Below are 16,551 nucleotides of genomic sequence, written 5' to 3'. Positions count from 1 at the left end.
ATATTCCGGGAGTAATGTTTCCTTCTCTTATATGAGGGGTAAATTTTATACAAGATATAAATTTTACTTTATTTTAATTTAAGTGTATAGGTATATGAAGTACTTTTCTGGAGATTTGAACCCCGATCCTTACTCTTCATACCCCACAAACACTTATACCTGTAGAATGACTATTGCACTTATTAGTCAAGACTCATGAATTCACTTTATTATCTATTATTGTTTTTAAATTGATATTTTTTAATATTATATGAAAAATGAAAACTTAACCATAATTTTTGTTTGTTTGATAATATATTTTGATAACGAATTAATATGTGTATCCTGTAGTCACCGGGATCTTGGCTCAGTTGATAAGACTTGAGCACTTCATTTAATCCACCTAGGTTCGAGGCCTACTACCAGCAGGAATTCTGCCCCAGGGCTAACATAACTAGTAAACCCTATTTTCTTTTAACCAAAAAAGAGGTGTATCCTGTCATATTTTTTTAAAAAATTGTAGTTTTGCTGTGTAGTACTCGAAATCGTACCATGTCCGGGTCAGTGTCCCTGCTTCCCAGATTGTCACGCACCTGCACAATGGTTCATTAAAGAACTCCTGCTATACGGTATAACTTATATCTGATATGTTCAGCTATAATGATTCTAAGCAGACAATTTTGGGTAGTCTTTTGCTTTGATACTTCTGCAAGTTTCAGTAATCAGTATGAGCTGGTGCAATTTGAATGGCCGCTGGAGAAGCCATGAAACCTGGAAAACAATCTACCTACTGTTCCTGGGTCAGGTTGTCTCTTTTGTACTTGCACTCGGTAGCTTCACTTCGTCTCTGATAGCTGATCTTGGTAACCTTCAAAAACCCATCTTTAGTTTCATGCATTTCTCTGCTTCTCATGTTGATGACCATGATTTTTTTTTTTTTTTTGGGTAATTTATGTTGACCCTTTACTTGATTTTGTTTTCTGTTGTTGTGTGTAGGTGTAGATGCACCACTTACTCAGACTTTGTTTCCTTACTTCTTTTTGGCTTCAGTTTATGGGAGTATTTTGCTGTATAGGCGTAAGAGACTACTGGTAAATTCGTTTTTTCTTCATTCTTTTGCTCTTTATATTGCATTAGTTGCTCAACCAAGCGGTGTTGAAACTGAAACCATAAGCTGAAGTGCATTTGGTTGCAATATTCTAAGTTGCATTTGAGTTTCTAAGAATGTGTGAGTGTGGCAGGTTTCTTGGTATTGGTATCTCCTTTTAGGTTTTGTTGATGTTCAAGGGAATTATCTTGGTGAGTAAATGCTCTTTAAAATCTCCCACATATGCTTTAGCATTATTAGTCATGTATGAGCAATGTGAGAGGCTAATTAAGATTATTGATGATTTTTGTTCTCAAAAATTGTTGTGCTAGTAATGGCAATCAATTGTTCTCAAAAATTGTTGTGCTAGCAGGGGCAGAACTAGGATTTTATGAATGGGGGGCCAAAATTATAACAAATACAAAGTTGAACTAATTTAATTGAGTCATACAAGAAATATGAAGAGTTTTGGGGCTAACCATATTTTTTTTTTAAGTTTAGGTAAATTTAGGTATAAAAGTCTAATATTTGTGAAGTTTGCCCCCCCCCACTTCACATAGTAGTTCCGCCCCTCTGCATAATGCCAAATTTGAGATTTGGCTGTGTTTGATGCTTAGGATGATTTTGAACTAAGGAAGACAGAGGAAAACATAGACAATGTACAAAGCTCCTACTCCTACAGGTCTAGAAGAAGTGATTAATAGGCAACCTTAAATCCTTACCCTCAAATTTTTTTTTTTTTTTTTTGTGTGTGGAGAGCAACCGTGTAGTATTTGAAATGAACCTTAGAATTATTTTTAAAAGAAACAGAGAATTTTGTCCCAGTGTATATCCAAAACCAGAACAACATAACATGTAAAATGAACCTTTAATGCATAATTCTTATTTCCTACAAAATCTACTTAAGTCCTGTATAAGGTAGACCAAAATGTGGATTTCTAGGATTCATGAATTAACTTGTAGATGTTTAATTTGATGCAGTTAATAAGGCATACCAGTTCTCATCAATCACCAGCGTGACGTTATTGGATTGTTGGACAATACCATGGGTCATGATTTTGACATGGTTCTTTCTAGGCACTCGGTATTCCCTGTGGCAGTTATTTAGTGCAGCCATCTGTATCATTGGCCTTGGCTTAGTGTTCCTCTCTGATGCTGGGGTGGGCGGTGGAGGTGACATTTTCTCTTCTATATTTTATAACTTATGTTTTCATTTTCTGGGCAATGAAACTAATGGTTGTTCAGAGTAGTCATGTTTCAAGGATGGTTTTTGTTTTAGGTGAGGGTGTATAAGTGGAATTATAGTCATGGATAGTGAACTTAGTTCCTTGATTTCTAAGGCATTCCTAGCAAGTTTTATGTGAACACTACCATCCCCATTAACATTATGTATTTGCGACTCTAATTCCAGATTGTATATATTATTAATTTCATATCATAAATTGATCTTTCAGATGGTTCGAAACCTCTGCTGGGGGATGTACTTGTCATTGCTGGGACAGTTTTCTATGCAATGAGCAATGTTGGTGAGGTCAGAGCATCCATTTCTGATTCCTCTATAGAAAGATAAATAACTCCTTTTAGGTTGAAAGGGTGATAGTGACATCAGATTAACTTATGGGCTGAAAGTCTTCGGTTCTATGATAAGCGCCTACTGAAGTATGATACTAAAAATTTGAAGCAGCAAACCTGAAGCTTCAATTTTTATTTTCAGCTTTGTTAATTAAATTGCAAGTTTCATATGTGGAACATTGAAGATCATTTCCTTTATCTAATTCAACATATTCTTGCCATTTAAAAGTTGCTCCTTTTATAATTACTTTCTAAAATGCAGGAATTCTGTGTTAAGAAAAAAAATCGCATTGAAGTAGTTGCGATGATTGGTGTCTATGGATTTCTAGTGAGTGTGGTTGAAGTGTATCCTTCATTGGGAATGTACTAGACAGTTTTTTTGGATAAGTAATACAATAGACATGGATTACACTTCATTTTCAAAATTTATTTTTAGAATCTTTTTGTTGTGGTTTTAGCTTTGCGGAAAAAAGATTGGAATTGTAATTTATGTTGCTATTCTTTAAATAGAAGAGTAGTATTACTTTCATTCCTTAACCTTTTCTCAGATCTATAGTGGAGCTCAAGAGTCTGGAATCAATTGAGTGGTCTACAGATATTGTATGTAATTTAATTTTGCATAATCTTTTATGGTTCATCCATCTTCTCATCCTGACATGCTTGGATTTATTTTTATGTGAGAATAGGAAATCTAAACTCCCACTGATATATTTCAGTTCTTGATGTTAATTTTACATAATAAGATTCTGAGGAAAAGTTTGATGATGGAGTCTACAATCTGCAATGGCTGAATAGGTTTTAATAAAATAAGATTTTATTTGAATTTTGGAAATCATTTCTAGTATTGGGAAGGGAAAAAAGAAAGATTATATCATGTTTGATCTTGGAAGTTGGTGTCACTAATGCTTAAAGTTTTCTTAAGCAAAGACCGTGTGGACAAGATGTAAGAAATTTAGCTGCAACATTACTGTATGCCTTTCCTGTCTAATTTCCGAAAATGTGCATTCCTTACACCTTAAAAAATAATCTGTTTTCATGTTTTCAGATATTAGCCTTTGCTGGGTTTGCTGTATCAACTTTTATGTTCTACACCGTTGCTCCTTTCGTTCTTCAGGTAAGTCCCCCTTCTCTTCAACTTTTTTTGGGGCAATTACTTTGTTTAGGTGAAAATTCAATTGCCTTTGAGTTTGGTCTAGTTACTGAGAGGTCTTACAATGAAAAATTGATTACAAATAGAATTCTATTTTGAAAGATGAGAACAAAAATATGTAGTTTAAGGTAAGAATCAAACTCCCTGTCCATGTTTTGATAATAAAAGCAAAAGAGCGTTAATTCTCTAAATCCTCTTTTCTTTGATCTCATTGACTAGATGAACTAATTATGAAACTAAAAATCAATTCCTACCTTTATTATAGTGATGCTGTCCTATGAGATATACTAATGGCCACTGTTTTTAATTTGAGTATTTTGCATACAGTTAAGTGGAGCAACGATGTTCAATCTCTCTATCCTAACTTCTGACATGTGGGCAGTTGTAATTCGCATTTTTTTCTACCACCAGCAGGTAAGCTTTTCAAATTTATGCATATGTTCCTGAGCTGTAATATAAATAGCTTGGACCCTAGCTCTTTGAGTCTCATACTGTATTCAGTTCTGCAATTATACTATGCAAATACATCTTCTTTCTTAATTTTTGGTGTCATGCATTACAAACCTGACCAAATATTAATCTCCACTGGCAGGTTGATTGGTTATACTATTTATCTTTTGCAATTGTGTGTATTGGACTTGTCATCTATTCAACAACGTAAGTTCTAATTCTTTGCCTTGAAATTTTTTTTTGGCAAACTGTCTGGTTGTGAATATACATGCAACACAGCATCATGTGAAAGTTCTTGTCATTGTCTCTTTTAATAGAATGTAAAGAACACTGTTCATCTCAAATTTTATAGAAAACTTAACCAAATTCTCCGTGCAGAAAAAAAAGAACCTCATAATTAGAGATGATTGTTAACACAAAAATCAAGCTCTGTAATTTGCTAGGGGCATGTGAAATATATGGATAATGGATAAAAATTCATCAGCCTAGTCTGTTTTATGTGTAATGACAATCCTGTTTCACAGTGCTTTTGCAAAGCCTTAAATGACTTTTTATCTTCTCTGTGAACAGCTCCTTACACCCTTGAGGAACCAATGTCTGATAAGCCTAGTGAGGATTTTGAACTTGACCTTAGACAAATTCCTTGAGCACAGTTTAGAGTATACTATATTGAAGTTGTAAGATATCTTTGTATTTCCATATTAAGTGGAAAAAATATATATAGTAATATGTTTTCACCATTTGAGACTTTCTATTACAAAAGGGAAAAGCATCATGAAAACGGTGAGATGAAGCTATAGCTTGACCCTTTTGTTAAGGTAATTCCAACAACCATTAGGAAATTGGCCTATTCTAAGTAACTGCTTTGAGCTACAATCTTTTTATAATCAAAATGTGAATTTCTGACAGATTCATGGCAAGTGCAATATGATTTATCATGTCCATCTTAGTACTTGATATCTAAGGTTCTGCTTTCAAAAAATTGTAGCCAAAGTATTTTACTTAACTCATTTTTCTTTTCTTCTTGATCTGTTTATTTTGGTTTACGTACAGTGAGAAGAATTATGTTCCTGTACCTGCCATCGAGGATGGAAACTCCAATACACAATACGAAGTGCTTACTGAGGAAATTGAAGCGACTAGAAATGAGTCTTTGGTTTCGTGAGGGGCAGGGCAGAATCCAGTATAATTAGGAGTGGAACTAGAAATTCATACTAGGTGGAAGCATTAACAATTATGAAAAATAAACTAACTAAGAGGGTTATATAAGAAGTAAGAATATTAGGGGGACTGCCTATCTGGTCAGCATTAAATCAAACTGAAATATGAGGGTAAATCTTGAGATTCTAGAAAGTTTGAATGCCATGGCCCCCAAACAGGTATGTAGTTCCAAGAAAAATTTGAGTTTTATATCCCAACTAGTCTCATAGCCACGTGATACATGAGAATATTAATTATATTGAGATGTGGTATAATGTATAATTTATTCTCTAAATTTAATTCCAAATAATTTATTCTTCCTAAAAATTAAACAATTTTTATAAGTAATTTTTATCTTTCTATTTTTTTACAAATAAATAATTTTAAAATTTTTTGGTGTTTTTGATTGATATTATTTTAGTCTTCATTTTTGAAGTGATCTATATTCTTCTAACTATTGTTATTATGCATTATATATCCTAATTTCTTTTGGTACAATTAAAATTTTAGTTTTCAAATTTCTCATTCTCTTGAGGAAATTATCATGATAATAAAAAATTATCATATAATTACAATTGGTAGGTACATTCAAATACATAGTAATGTAGATTGTGTTTTGATATAAACTCAAATTCTCACTTTTAAACTAAGGATAAGTTCAAACAAATATGAAACCAAAATTATAAGAGGGAGTAAGAAGACTTGTGATGGGGAACTAAAAAAACACAATACCAAAACATTGACACCCAAAGTAGAGGTATTAAAAACTATAAAAAATCATTAACTTAAAGTAGAGTTACAAGAAAGAATTAAAAACAGAGAGAGAGAGAGAGAGAGAGAGAGAGAGAGAGAGAGAGAGAGAGAGAGAGAGAGAGAGAGAGAGAGCATAATCCCTTTTTTGGGAGAGAATGGTAGAGAAAATAGCAAATTCATAGAATAAAAAAGAGATGAGAAGAATATTCAAAATAAAAGATATAATTGTAAACACCAAATTATCTAAATCATGCTATATAATAGAATAACATTATATCATTGTATAATATATTTATAATAAAATAGGGTTACATCTAACAATCAAAGAAAAAAACAACAACTTAAAAACACAACCAAATTAGATCAGCTTAAAATAGAAATGCAAGATTGAATTAAAAATCCACCAAAAGAAAGAATATATATATATATATATATATAGAGAGAGAGAGAGAGAGAGAGAGAGAGAGAGTAGTCACCTTTTGTGTGGGAGAAAAGTTCAAAACAAAAATTCATTAACTTAAAGTAGGGATGCAAGAGAGAATTATAAATCCACCAAAAGGAAGGAAAAAAAGGTTTGTTTATGAACAACTCGAACTTGGTTTGGAAAAAAGCTTGTTTATGTTCGTCTGTTTAGAAAACATGCTAAGTTCAAGCATTAATTTCAGGCTCAATTATTAAATGAGCCAAGCTCAAACACAATAATGAGTTCATGAACATGATGGCTCGATTTAACTATATATAATATTATATTTTATATGTATAATTGGCTAAGAGTTTATTTATATAGACATGAAATTTGATTATATAAGTTTGTCAATAGATTCATATGATATTAAATTATTATTTGTAACTTATTGATGATATAAACAATCTATTTGTAAAATTTTTTTATTAAATTGTAAAAAGATAAAATATTTTAGTTATGGTTTCATAATATATTAAAAAATAATAAGTTAATCAAGTAGCTCTGAACAAGAAAATGAGCCAAATCGCTCAACCTCAAATGCCATGGATTTGATCTTTACCATTTTTAACCTTTGATTATTTTATTCACATAAAGTTAAACATAATGCTAGCCCATAGTCTTATAAATAATACTAGCCCTGTGTTAAGAGGCATTTTTTTGGTGCAAATTACAAAAAACCAGCAAGCCTAAGTCCCACAAAGTCAGTCCAAAGCCTACTTCATAGAAAGAAATCCTTAATCTGTGGGCTCATCTTATGGAGCTGGCATCAACTTATAAGCTCAGCTTATATCTTTTAGCTTTTAACTTTTATGTACAATTTTTTAAAATCTCACCTTTTTTTTTTTTTTTTTTTTTTTTACTTTTTCAAAATTTTTCAAAGTACAAGTATGCTTTAACACACTTTAAACAAAAAGTTTGATGTACAACCATACTTTAATACAATAGGTTTCACATGGATCTGTGCTATTAATTACAGTCAACATTATTTTTACCTGTTATATTACATTTATGTATTTGATTATGCTTCTTGTCTACTTATGTCTGACTCTACATATTTAACAAATCCAGCCATGCATCAAACTTTTAACAAAAAGTTTGATGTGCGACCATACTTTAATACAATAGGTTTCACGTGGATCTTTTTTTTTTTTTTTTTAGAATAAAAAAGGGGGTTTCTGGTGTGGGCTCATCGATCCCACGCCACGTGACGGTAATGAGTAATACCACGTGTACCACACGGATCTTACTAGGACTATTACTCGAACCGCTCCTCTCTGGGTGCAGAATAAAGACTCCTACCATCAAGCCACACCACCATGTGGTAGGTTTCACATAGATCTGTGCTATTAATTACAGTCAACATTATTTTTACCTCTTATATTATATTTATGTATTTGATTATGCTTCTTGTCTACTTATGTTTGACTCTACATATTTAACAAATCCAGCCATGCGTCAAACAATGTGATAGATGGACTGAAAATGTTTGGGAACATAACTTTGTGTTTCTTGATGTGTGGTATGATGAGTTGGTCACATACTTCTTGTGGTAATAAAAATGATTTGTAGCAGTGGCTATTTGTATGTTTTAAAATGAGAAACTACCTATTTCAATGGGAGGCCTGCCAGCAGGCTTGGGAAATTCATCACCGACGAGTGTTCTTCTTCTGTTGCCCCGTGGTTCTGCCTTTGAGACTACCTAAACAATGTGGTTTTGTTTCCCCAATTTCATTTCCTTTCTCATGGTTGTTTCTTTCCAGATTAACATCCTTCTCATAATTAACTATAGTGTGATATTCTTCTCCTTTTCCACTGTAAATGGTCCACAACATTTCAAATCATGCACCAACTAGAACATAATAAGGCTACACATCCTTTAAATTAGTAAAACTCTAGCCAAATTGAACAAACTGATTTATCGCTTAAATTTAACTGTAGACTATGGACTGTGGAAAATTAGAGTTAAGAGAGAAGTGAGAGGAAGAAAAATAAAGTGAAAGACACCAGGATGAAAAAGAAAGGTTTAGGATATATTAAGTCAAGCCCACACCTTAGCATATATTTATACAAGGAATTATAGTGTAATTACAAAAATACCCTTACTAATATGCTAATCGAAAGAAATGACTAGAAATCTAGAATGAACTCATAATACATTTGAATGAAAGAAAAATTAAATATTTATTTTCAAATAAACGCCTCCAAGCTCCAAGCTAAAATGCATGACAATTGCATTATAATTTTTACAAGAATTTTACTGGCGAATGCGCTTAGGGTATTCATTAGTAAACTAATTTATGAAAATTTTAGGGAAAAATGAAAAACTGATTTTTTTGACAATTTTTCATAGGATTGATGAATAATAGATGCCCAAAAAGCACCCGCTTTTAACCAGATCCTTTACTTATGATTTATGAATCCAATATTCAATGGTGATCTCCAATTTCAGTACTCTATTCTCTTGCTTCCCATTATGCTCCAGTATTGCTCCTAGAAGATGAAGAGTGGGCTATTACATAGATTGTACTCCGTAACTAGTTAATTTCCCAATTCTTTTTTTTTTTTTTTTTCTATTTTAAACTTGGACAAGGACAATTATTGGTTTACATTGTACTATCAATGTAAGATTTACATTAATTATAGTCTACATATTGTATACATTTATTTAGTTTACAATATAAATCTTATATTAATAGTACAATATAAACTAATAACCTTCCTTTGAAGTGAATATCAATGAAATTCTCAAAATATGTGAGATGCAAAAATAGAAAGAAAAAAAAATGCGTCAAAGAAAACAATCGCACAAGACAATATTTACATAATTCGGCAATTTACCTACGTCCACGGAGTTGAAGAAATTTCACTATTCACAAGGAAAAAATACAAGATACGACAGTATAGTTTTTTCTCTCAAAACAACACACCAAACTCTAATCTCTAAACAACAGTTTTTCCATCTTGCCAGTTTATGCGCACAAGATTCACCAATGGGCTAAAGCGGGCCAAAACTTGGGCCTATTAGTCCAAACCTCTAATCTACGGATTAAGCCTCAGGGGAAAAAAAAAATCGCACTTTTATTTTAGATCCGGTCATAATCTAGATCAAACAAAATTAGGTTCCACAAAGCTCAACACCTTTTAAACCTTTTTTATTATTTTATTCACACAAAGTTAATTAAACATATTGAAAAATGCCACATTCATAACATTTTTTTATAAAACTTTCACAATAAATTTTAGGTAGTAAATTATTATTAGTTCCAATTTAAACTTACCATTAAAATTACTAGTTTTATAAAATTTTCTCTTAAAACAATACACCAAACTCTAATCTCTAAACAACAGTATTTCTATCATGCCGATTCCTATGCACAAGATTCACCAATAGGCTAAAACGGGCCAAAACTTGGGCCTTTTAGCCTAAGCCTCTGCTTCATGGACTAGGCCTCAGGAAAAAAAAAAAAAAAAAAAAGTCACACTTTTATTTCACATCGAGTCATAATCTAGATCAAATACAACTAGGTTCTACAAAACTCAACACCCTTTAAACCTTTTTTGTTATTTTATTCGCACAAAGTTAATTAAACATATTGAAAAATGCTACATTTATAACATTTTTTATAAAACTTTTACAATAAATTTTAGATAATAAATTGTTACTAGTTTTAATTTAAATTCACAATTAAAATTATTTTTAATTTTTTCAAAAAAAAAAAAAAAAAAACCGCAACAACTGACAGTATAAAATTTGTTTAGTTTAAGATTTGTTATAAAAGTGCCGACACCAAAGAGGCAAAGACCAATGCTATCTCGGATCCCGCGTCCATCGTTCAGGAGCTAAGTTGGAACACAAGAACGGTAGCTGCAGCAGTACTCTGCAATTGGTTACTTTATTAGTTTATTATCACATACACGCTAAGTTTTATTTTATTCACAAATATCCACATATTAACTGGTCCTCTTAATATTCCTTCAATATAAAAAATAAGATCGTCATGTACATGACTTGATTTTATCTTTATGCACAACTATATAATAAAAGTCTTATATAGAGAGAGACTAGACACACACAGAGAGAGATCTCCTTGTAGTACGGGCTTCTTGTAAGTTTGAGTTTGAGTTTGAGTTTGAGTTTTGAGTATTGAGTATGGACAGGTTCGGTTTGAGAGACTGGTGGAGAAGCCATGCAACTTGGCGAACAGCGTACATACTGTTTCTGGGTCAGGTTGTGTCTTTTGTAATGGCTCTCATGAGCTTCACTTCGTCTCTCATAGCTGATCTTGGTAAACTTTTTCAAACCCCCATCTCTGATTTCTTCATTCCTTTTCTCCTCTTCTCTTTTTGACCACTTTTGGTATTGATTTTGTTTGTTTGTTTGGTTGTGTACTGTGTAATGTGTAGGTGTAGATACGCCTCTTACTCAAACTTTGTTTGGTTACTTCGTTTTGGCTTTGGTTTATGGAAATCTTTTGTTGTATAGGCGTCAGAGACTAAAGGTAATAATTTGCTGTTCTTTTTGTTCATTATTACTAAGAAACTGTGTTTGTTTGTATATTAGATTAGCTGTGATGGGACTGAAACTGTAAGTGCAATTTTTTTTTGTTTTTTAAACTGTAAGTGCAATTGGTTACATTACAATATGTGAAATGCTGTGCAATTGGTTACATGGTTACATTTCACAATATGTGCAATTGGTTACATTACATTGCAATTGATGTTGCTCTAATCATAACTTGTCCCCTTAGCAAATAACTTGTCCCCTTAGCAAATAGTGTAAAATGTTGTGCAAAAATTTTATACATAGCATTTCACACATTAGCAAATAACTTGTCCCCTTAGCAAATAGTGTAAAATGTTGTGAAAAAATTGTGTCAATAGCATTTCACACATATTGTAACGTGTGATATGCTATGGATACAGTTTTTTCACAACATTTTACACTATTTGCTAAGGGGACAAGTTATTTGCTAAGAAGACAAGTTATGATTAGAGCAACATCAATTTTCACACCTAACACCAATTTTATTCAAAATAGTTGAAGTTTGGTAGTGTGAATATTTGTGTGTCTCTAGACTTATTGCTAGATTATTGTTACAATATTCTATGTTGCTCTTGGGGTTCTGAATATGTTTCATACGCGGTATGGGGTTGCAGGTTTCTTGGTACTGGTATCTCATTCTAGGTTTTGTGGATGTTCAAGGGAATTATCTTGGTGAGTAATGCTATCGTAACTCACTCACATGTGCTCTGAAATTATTAGTCATGTAAGATTGATGTAAGAGGCTAATTATTGATGATTTCATTTTTGAATATTGTGCTGCTATGGTTTTGAAGTAAGGAAGATGCAGGAAAACAAGGTAAGTAATAAAATGTCGGAAAAACCACTGGCTTCACTTATTAGCCAAAAAAAAAAAATCAGAAAAGATGAGCTGACCATGTAATATTTGTTAGAATTTGGAATTTAATCATGAGAATTTGTCACAATGCATTTCCAAAACCAGAACAAAGTAACATGTTAAATAAATCTCTAGTGTATAATTTTTATTGCTATATAGACTTCTTGAAAATTTACTGTATGGGGTTAGATCGTATATGGATATCTGTGAATCATTAATTGACATTTTAGATGCTTTATGGCAGTTAACAAAGCGTACCAGTTCTCATCAATTACTAGTGTGACATTATTGGACTGCTGGACAGTAGCATGGGTCATAGTTCTGACATGGTTCTTCCTAGGCACTCGATACTCCTTATGGCAGTTATTTGGTGTAGCCCTCTGTGTGCTTGGCCTTGGTTTAGTGCTCCTCTCTGATGCTGGGGTTGGTGGTGGAGGTGACATTTTCTCTCCCAACTAATTTTTCCATTTTCTGGGTACTTAAAGTAATGGTTGTCTTGTTCTTTAGAATCATGTTGAAGAATACTAGTGGTAGTGTTTAGTGCCTTAGTGGACTTCAATGGTTGCTTTGATGTTTTGGGTGAACATTGAAAGGGAACTACCATCCCCTTTAAATAGTTCTAACTCTATCCCAGATTCTATGTATTATTGATGTCATATCATACATTGATCTTTCAGGTGGCTCAAAACCTCTGCTAGGGGATATTCTTGTCATTGCAGGGACAATTTTCTATGCATTTAGCAATGTTGGTGAGGTTGGTGAATTGTCTCAAACTAACTTGTTGACTAAATGGCAACTGAAGTATGCCATTAGCAGTTACTAAACAAGAAATTTGGAGTAGCAATTAGTAATTAAAAGCCTGAAGATTAAAGTTGCCTTGACAATTGAACTCCAGAAGTTTGATTTGTGGAACATCAGATACCACAGAAGCCCTCTTCCGCCTTTTTATCTTTTTCAGTCGCATACTTACTACTTATAAGTTGCGCCGTTTCTAATTAAGTTCCTAAATTGCAGGAATTTTGTGTTAAGAAAAAAGATCGCGTTGAAGTAATTTGTATGATCGGTGTTTATGGATTTCTAGTGAGTGTGGTTGAAATGTATCCTTCAGTGGGCCGTTTATACTAGAGATATTAATTGCACTTCCTTTTCAAGTTTTTATTTTAAAATTTTTGTTGTGATTTTCGCCTTGAGGAAAATAGCTTGGATAAACAATCTATGCTCCTATTCAATATGAAGAAGAATTGTATTGTTCTCATTCCATAACCTTTACTCAGATCTGTACTGGAGCTAAAGAGTTTGGAATCAGTTGAGTGGTCTGTAGCTATTGTAAGTATTTAATTCTGGATAATCTTTTACATTTTATTCATCTTCTCTTCCAAACATGCCTTAATTTATTTTTTTCTCATGTTCTTTATGTTTCTTTCTAGCAGCTTGGCCTGTATTAGGTATCTGTAACCCTGCTTTAGGTATCAATACCATGGCTTTCAACGTAAACAGTTTCAATTTCAACTAATCTGTATTTTCTTTTTTCTTTTTTCTTTTGGGGCTAGGGGGGGGGGGGGGTTAATAAAATTGTGAGAATAAGACTGACATCTAAGCTCTAACTGATAAACTTAAATTTTTGATGTTGATTATACAAATTAAAATTGCAGGGAAAATTTTGACCATAGTTTCTACTATCTGCTAGTGAATTTTCTGCAGCAATCTGCATGACCTGAAACTGTTGCCAGACCATTAAAATTAGGGTGATGAATTTCATTGATTGGGTTTTTAGAAGAAGATTTCATGACTTTTGGACATCACTTGTAATATCACTAGATCAGGTAGGGGAAAAAAGTTTAAATCATGTTTTATCTTTGAAGTACAGCAATGAGATTTCCCATAAGGCATAAAGTTTAAGGCAAAATAATTTGGACATATGATGTAGGAATTTATCTGTCGCATTACTGCATGCTGTTCCTGTCTAACTTGCAAATATGTTCATTGGTTACACTTTTAACATTGAACTTTTTTTTTTTTTGAGAGAGTTTCAACTTATGGCGTCTACTCCTAATGATGGCTTTTTATCATCAGACCAAGATACCAATCAATTTTTTATGTAGATATGGATTGAATCCCAGATCTTTTAACATTGAACTTGTGTTTATGTTTTCAGATATTATCCTTTTTTGGCTATACTGTAGCTACCTTTATGTTCTACTCCCTCGTTCCTTTCGTTCTTAAGGTAATTTTAATTCTTATCAAAATTTGGAGAAGTCACTTTCATTAGATGAAAATTCAGTTACTTTTCAGTTAGCTTGTTACAGAGCAAATCTTTGCACAAAGCAAAACTCCTTACAAATTGTCAACTGATAGATGAGAACAAAATATATAGTTAATTAAGTTCAGTGATCACCAAATTCCCTGTTGAGGTTTTGATAATAAAAAGATTAAGAGTGTGTATCTTATCCTTTTTTCTCAGATATAATTGACTAGATGAAATGGCTATGAAACTAAAAATCAATTGCTTAGAATGTCTTTATTTTAGTGAAGCAGTTCTATGAGAAATACCAATGGTCACTGTCTTGAATCTCTTGATTTGAGTCTTTTGCATACAGTTAAGTGGAGCTACAATGTTCAATCTCTCTATCCTAACATCTGACATGTGGGCAGTGGTCATTCGAATCTTTTTCTACAAACAGCAGGTATTCATTTCAAAATTATGCCTAATATTACTAAGCTGTTACATAGATGCCCAAGCTTTTTGAGTCTGATGCATGGTTATGAAGTTCTGCAGCTATTTCAAGCAAATGCATCTCATTTATTTACAATTTGTGACAATCGCATGAAACCTGACCTAAAACTTATCCCCCCCCCCCCCCCCCCCCCGTTGCAGGTCGATTGGTTATACTATCTCGCTTTTGCCATTGTAGTTGTGGGACTCATCCTTTATTCAACAACGTATGTTCTAAACCTTTGCCTTAAATATTTTTTATTAGTCAAACTCTCTGGTTGTGAATATCCATGCAGCATCATGTGTAAGTTCTTGTCATTGGTCTCTTTAAATAGAGAACTCAAAGAACAGTTATCATCTCAAAATTGATAGAAAAGTAAACCTGATTTTCCATGTAGAAGAAAGAACCTCCCAAAAGCAATTGATTGTTAGTTAAACCCAAAAATCAAGCACAATAATTTTCATTGTGCACGTGAATTTTATAAAACAAAAATTCAGCAGCCAGGTCTGTTCAATTTTTAATGACTAATCAGCTGAGAAACTTGTTTCACAGTGAGGATATGGATATGAAGCAATTTGATGCATGCCTAGTGAGGATATTCAGCTTGGCCTTAGCCATAACCCTTGAGCACATTATTATAGTAGAGTTTGATCCATTGAATTTAACTTACAAAATAGCAGGACCTTTGTGTTTCCATATTGAATACAGTAATATTATATAGAAACATGCTTTCACCAATAAAGCCCTTCTATTACAAAGGATCAAAGCTTCATAAAAAACAGTGAGATTATGCTGTGGGATGAGCTATAGCTAAACTCTTTGCTAGAGAAATTTTTCCAGCCATTATAAAATTTGCCTAATCTGAATAACTGCTTTGAGGTACAATATTTGTGTAATCAAACTGTGATTTTCTGATGGATTCATGGAATGTGACTAGTGGTAGATTCCTTTATCATATCGGTCCGTTAGAACTTGATAAGTTGCTACTTCAAAATATTATAACCAATTTTTTTACTTCATGTTTTTTGTTTTATGTTGTAACAGTGAGAAGAATTCTGATCCTGCACCATCTCTCGAAGATGGAAACTCCAATGCACAATATCAAGTACTTACTGATGAAAGTGAAGGATCAGGATCTAGAAATGAGACTTTGGCTTCAACAACACAACCATAAAACTTTCTTTTTTTGGTAATATATATATTTTGGTAATAACCAACCATAAAACTTTGCAAAAGGTGTAATCTGGAAAGACTGTTAGAGCATCAAGCATACATCCAACCAAATCAACAAAGACGACTTCGATTTTTATGGGCAGATTCGTTGAAAGGATGCAATAGTTTTTTGTCTGTACTCTGTAGTAAGCAGAGCTATTTTTGTTAGCCAAACTTAATATTCAATAGAATTTTAGTGCACCTAATCTCATGCCTAAGCAGAGCTATTTGATGTATTAATATTGCATTGTCATCCAAATAGTTGTAATCCACGCCAGTGTAATTCTCCTATTTCAATTCTCTTTTCCCATCCTTAAAAAAAAAAAAAACCTCTTTTCCCTTGGGCTGCTAAAAGATGGAGAAGACTAAAACTGTATTTTGTAGTCCCTTTCTTTTTCTAAGCATAATCTTAAAAGTTAAAACTAATAATTCATTCAATAAAACCTTGTTGCAAAAATACTAGCATCACCACTATTTTTTTTCTTCTTCTAATTCTTGCTAATTAACCCAGCAAACATTACTATAAATCTTATCAATCTAGGCGGATGGGCAAGCCATTGCCCGCTTAT

The 16,551-nt window shown here is 32.7% G+C and overlaps 2 protein-coding genes across 4 annotated transcripts; both read left to right on the top strand.

Annotated features, from left to right (window-relative positions):
• The first annotated feature begins 450 nt into the window (after nt 1–450).
• Nucleotides 451–5,733, top strand: LOC126692102 (uncharacterized). 2 transcript variants are annotated; one of them, XR_007644938.1, is made up of 12 exons: nt 451–842; nt 976–1,070; nt 1,221–1,278; nt 2,048–2,239; nt 2,521–2,597; nt 2,901–2,983; nt 3,187–3,238; nt 3,684–3,752; nt 4,116–4,202; nt 4,381–4,445; nt 4,809–5,056; nt 5,292–5,733. XR_007644938.1 is itself a non-coding variant. In XM_050387583.1 (11 exons), the coding sequence occupies exons 1-11, from the start codon at nt 707–709 to the stop codon at nt 5,401–5,403; spliced, it is 1,026 nt and encodes a 341-aa protein (XP_050243540.1). In that variant the 5' UTR covers nt 452–706; the 3' UTR covers nt 5,404–5,733. The 2 variants fall into 2 exon arrangements, 1 of the variants encoding a protein (XP_050243540.1); XM_050387583.1 differs by lacking the exon at nt 4,809–5,056 and having other exon boundaries at nt 452–842.
• A 4,873-nt stretch (nt 5,734–10,606) lies between these two features.
• On the top strand, nt 10,607–16,273 carry LOC126692101 (uncharacterized). 2 transcript variants are annotated; one of them, XM_050387581.1, is made up of 11 exons: nt 10,610–10,943; nt 11,062–11,156; nt 11,815–11,872; nt 12,301–12,492; nt 12,734–12,810; nt 13,071–13,153; nt 13,331–13,382; nt 14,212–14,280; nt 14,654–14,740; nt 14,932–14,996; nt 15,815–16,273. In XM_050387581.1, exons 1-11 carry the CDS (start codon nt 10,808–10,810, stop codon nt 15,942–15,944), a joined length of 1,044 nt encoding a protein of 347 aa, XP_050243538.1. In that variant the 5' UTR covers nt 10,610–10,807; the 3' UTR covers nt 15,945–16,273. The 2 variants fall into 2 exon arrangements, with proteins under 2 accessions (XP_050243539.1, XP_050243538.1); XM_050387582.1 differs by lacking the exon at nt 14,212–14,280 and having other exon boundaries at nt 10,607–10,943.
• The last annotated feature ends 278 nt before the right edge of the window (nt 16,274–16,551 follow it).

The sequence above is a fragment of the Quercus robur genome, chromosome 7, assembly GCF_932294415.1.
Source record: "Quercus robur chromosome 7, dhQueRobu3.1, whole genome shotgun sequence".
NCBI lineage: Eukaryota > Viridiplantae > Streptophyta > Magnoliopsida > Fagales > Fagaceae > Quercus > Quercus robur.
The sequence above is the reverse complement of the archived record's forward strand: the minus strand, read 5'-3'. Positions and strand labels throughout refer to the sequence as shown.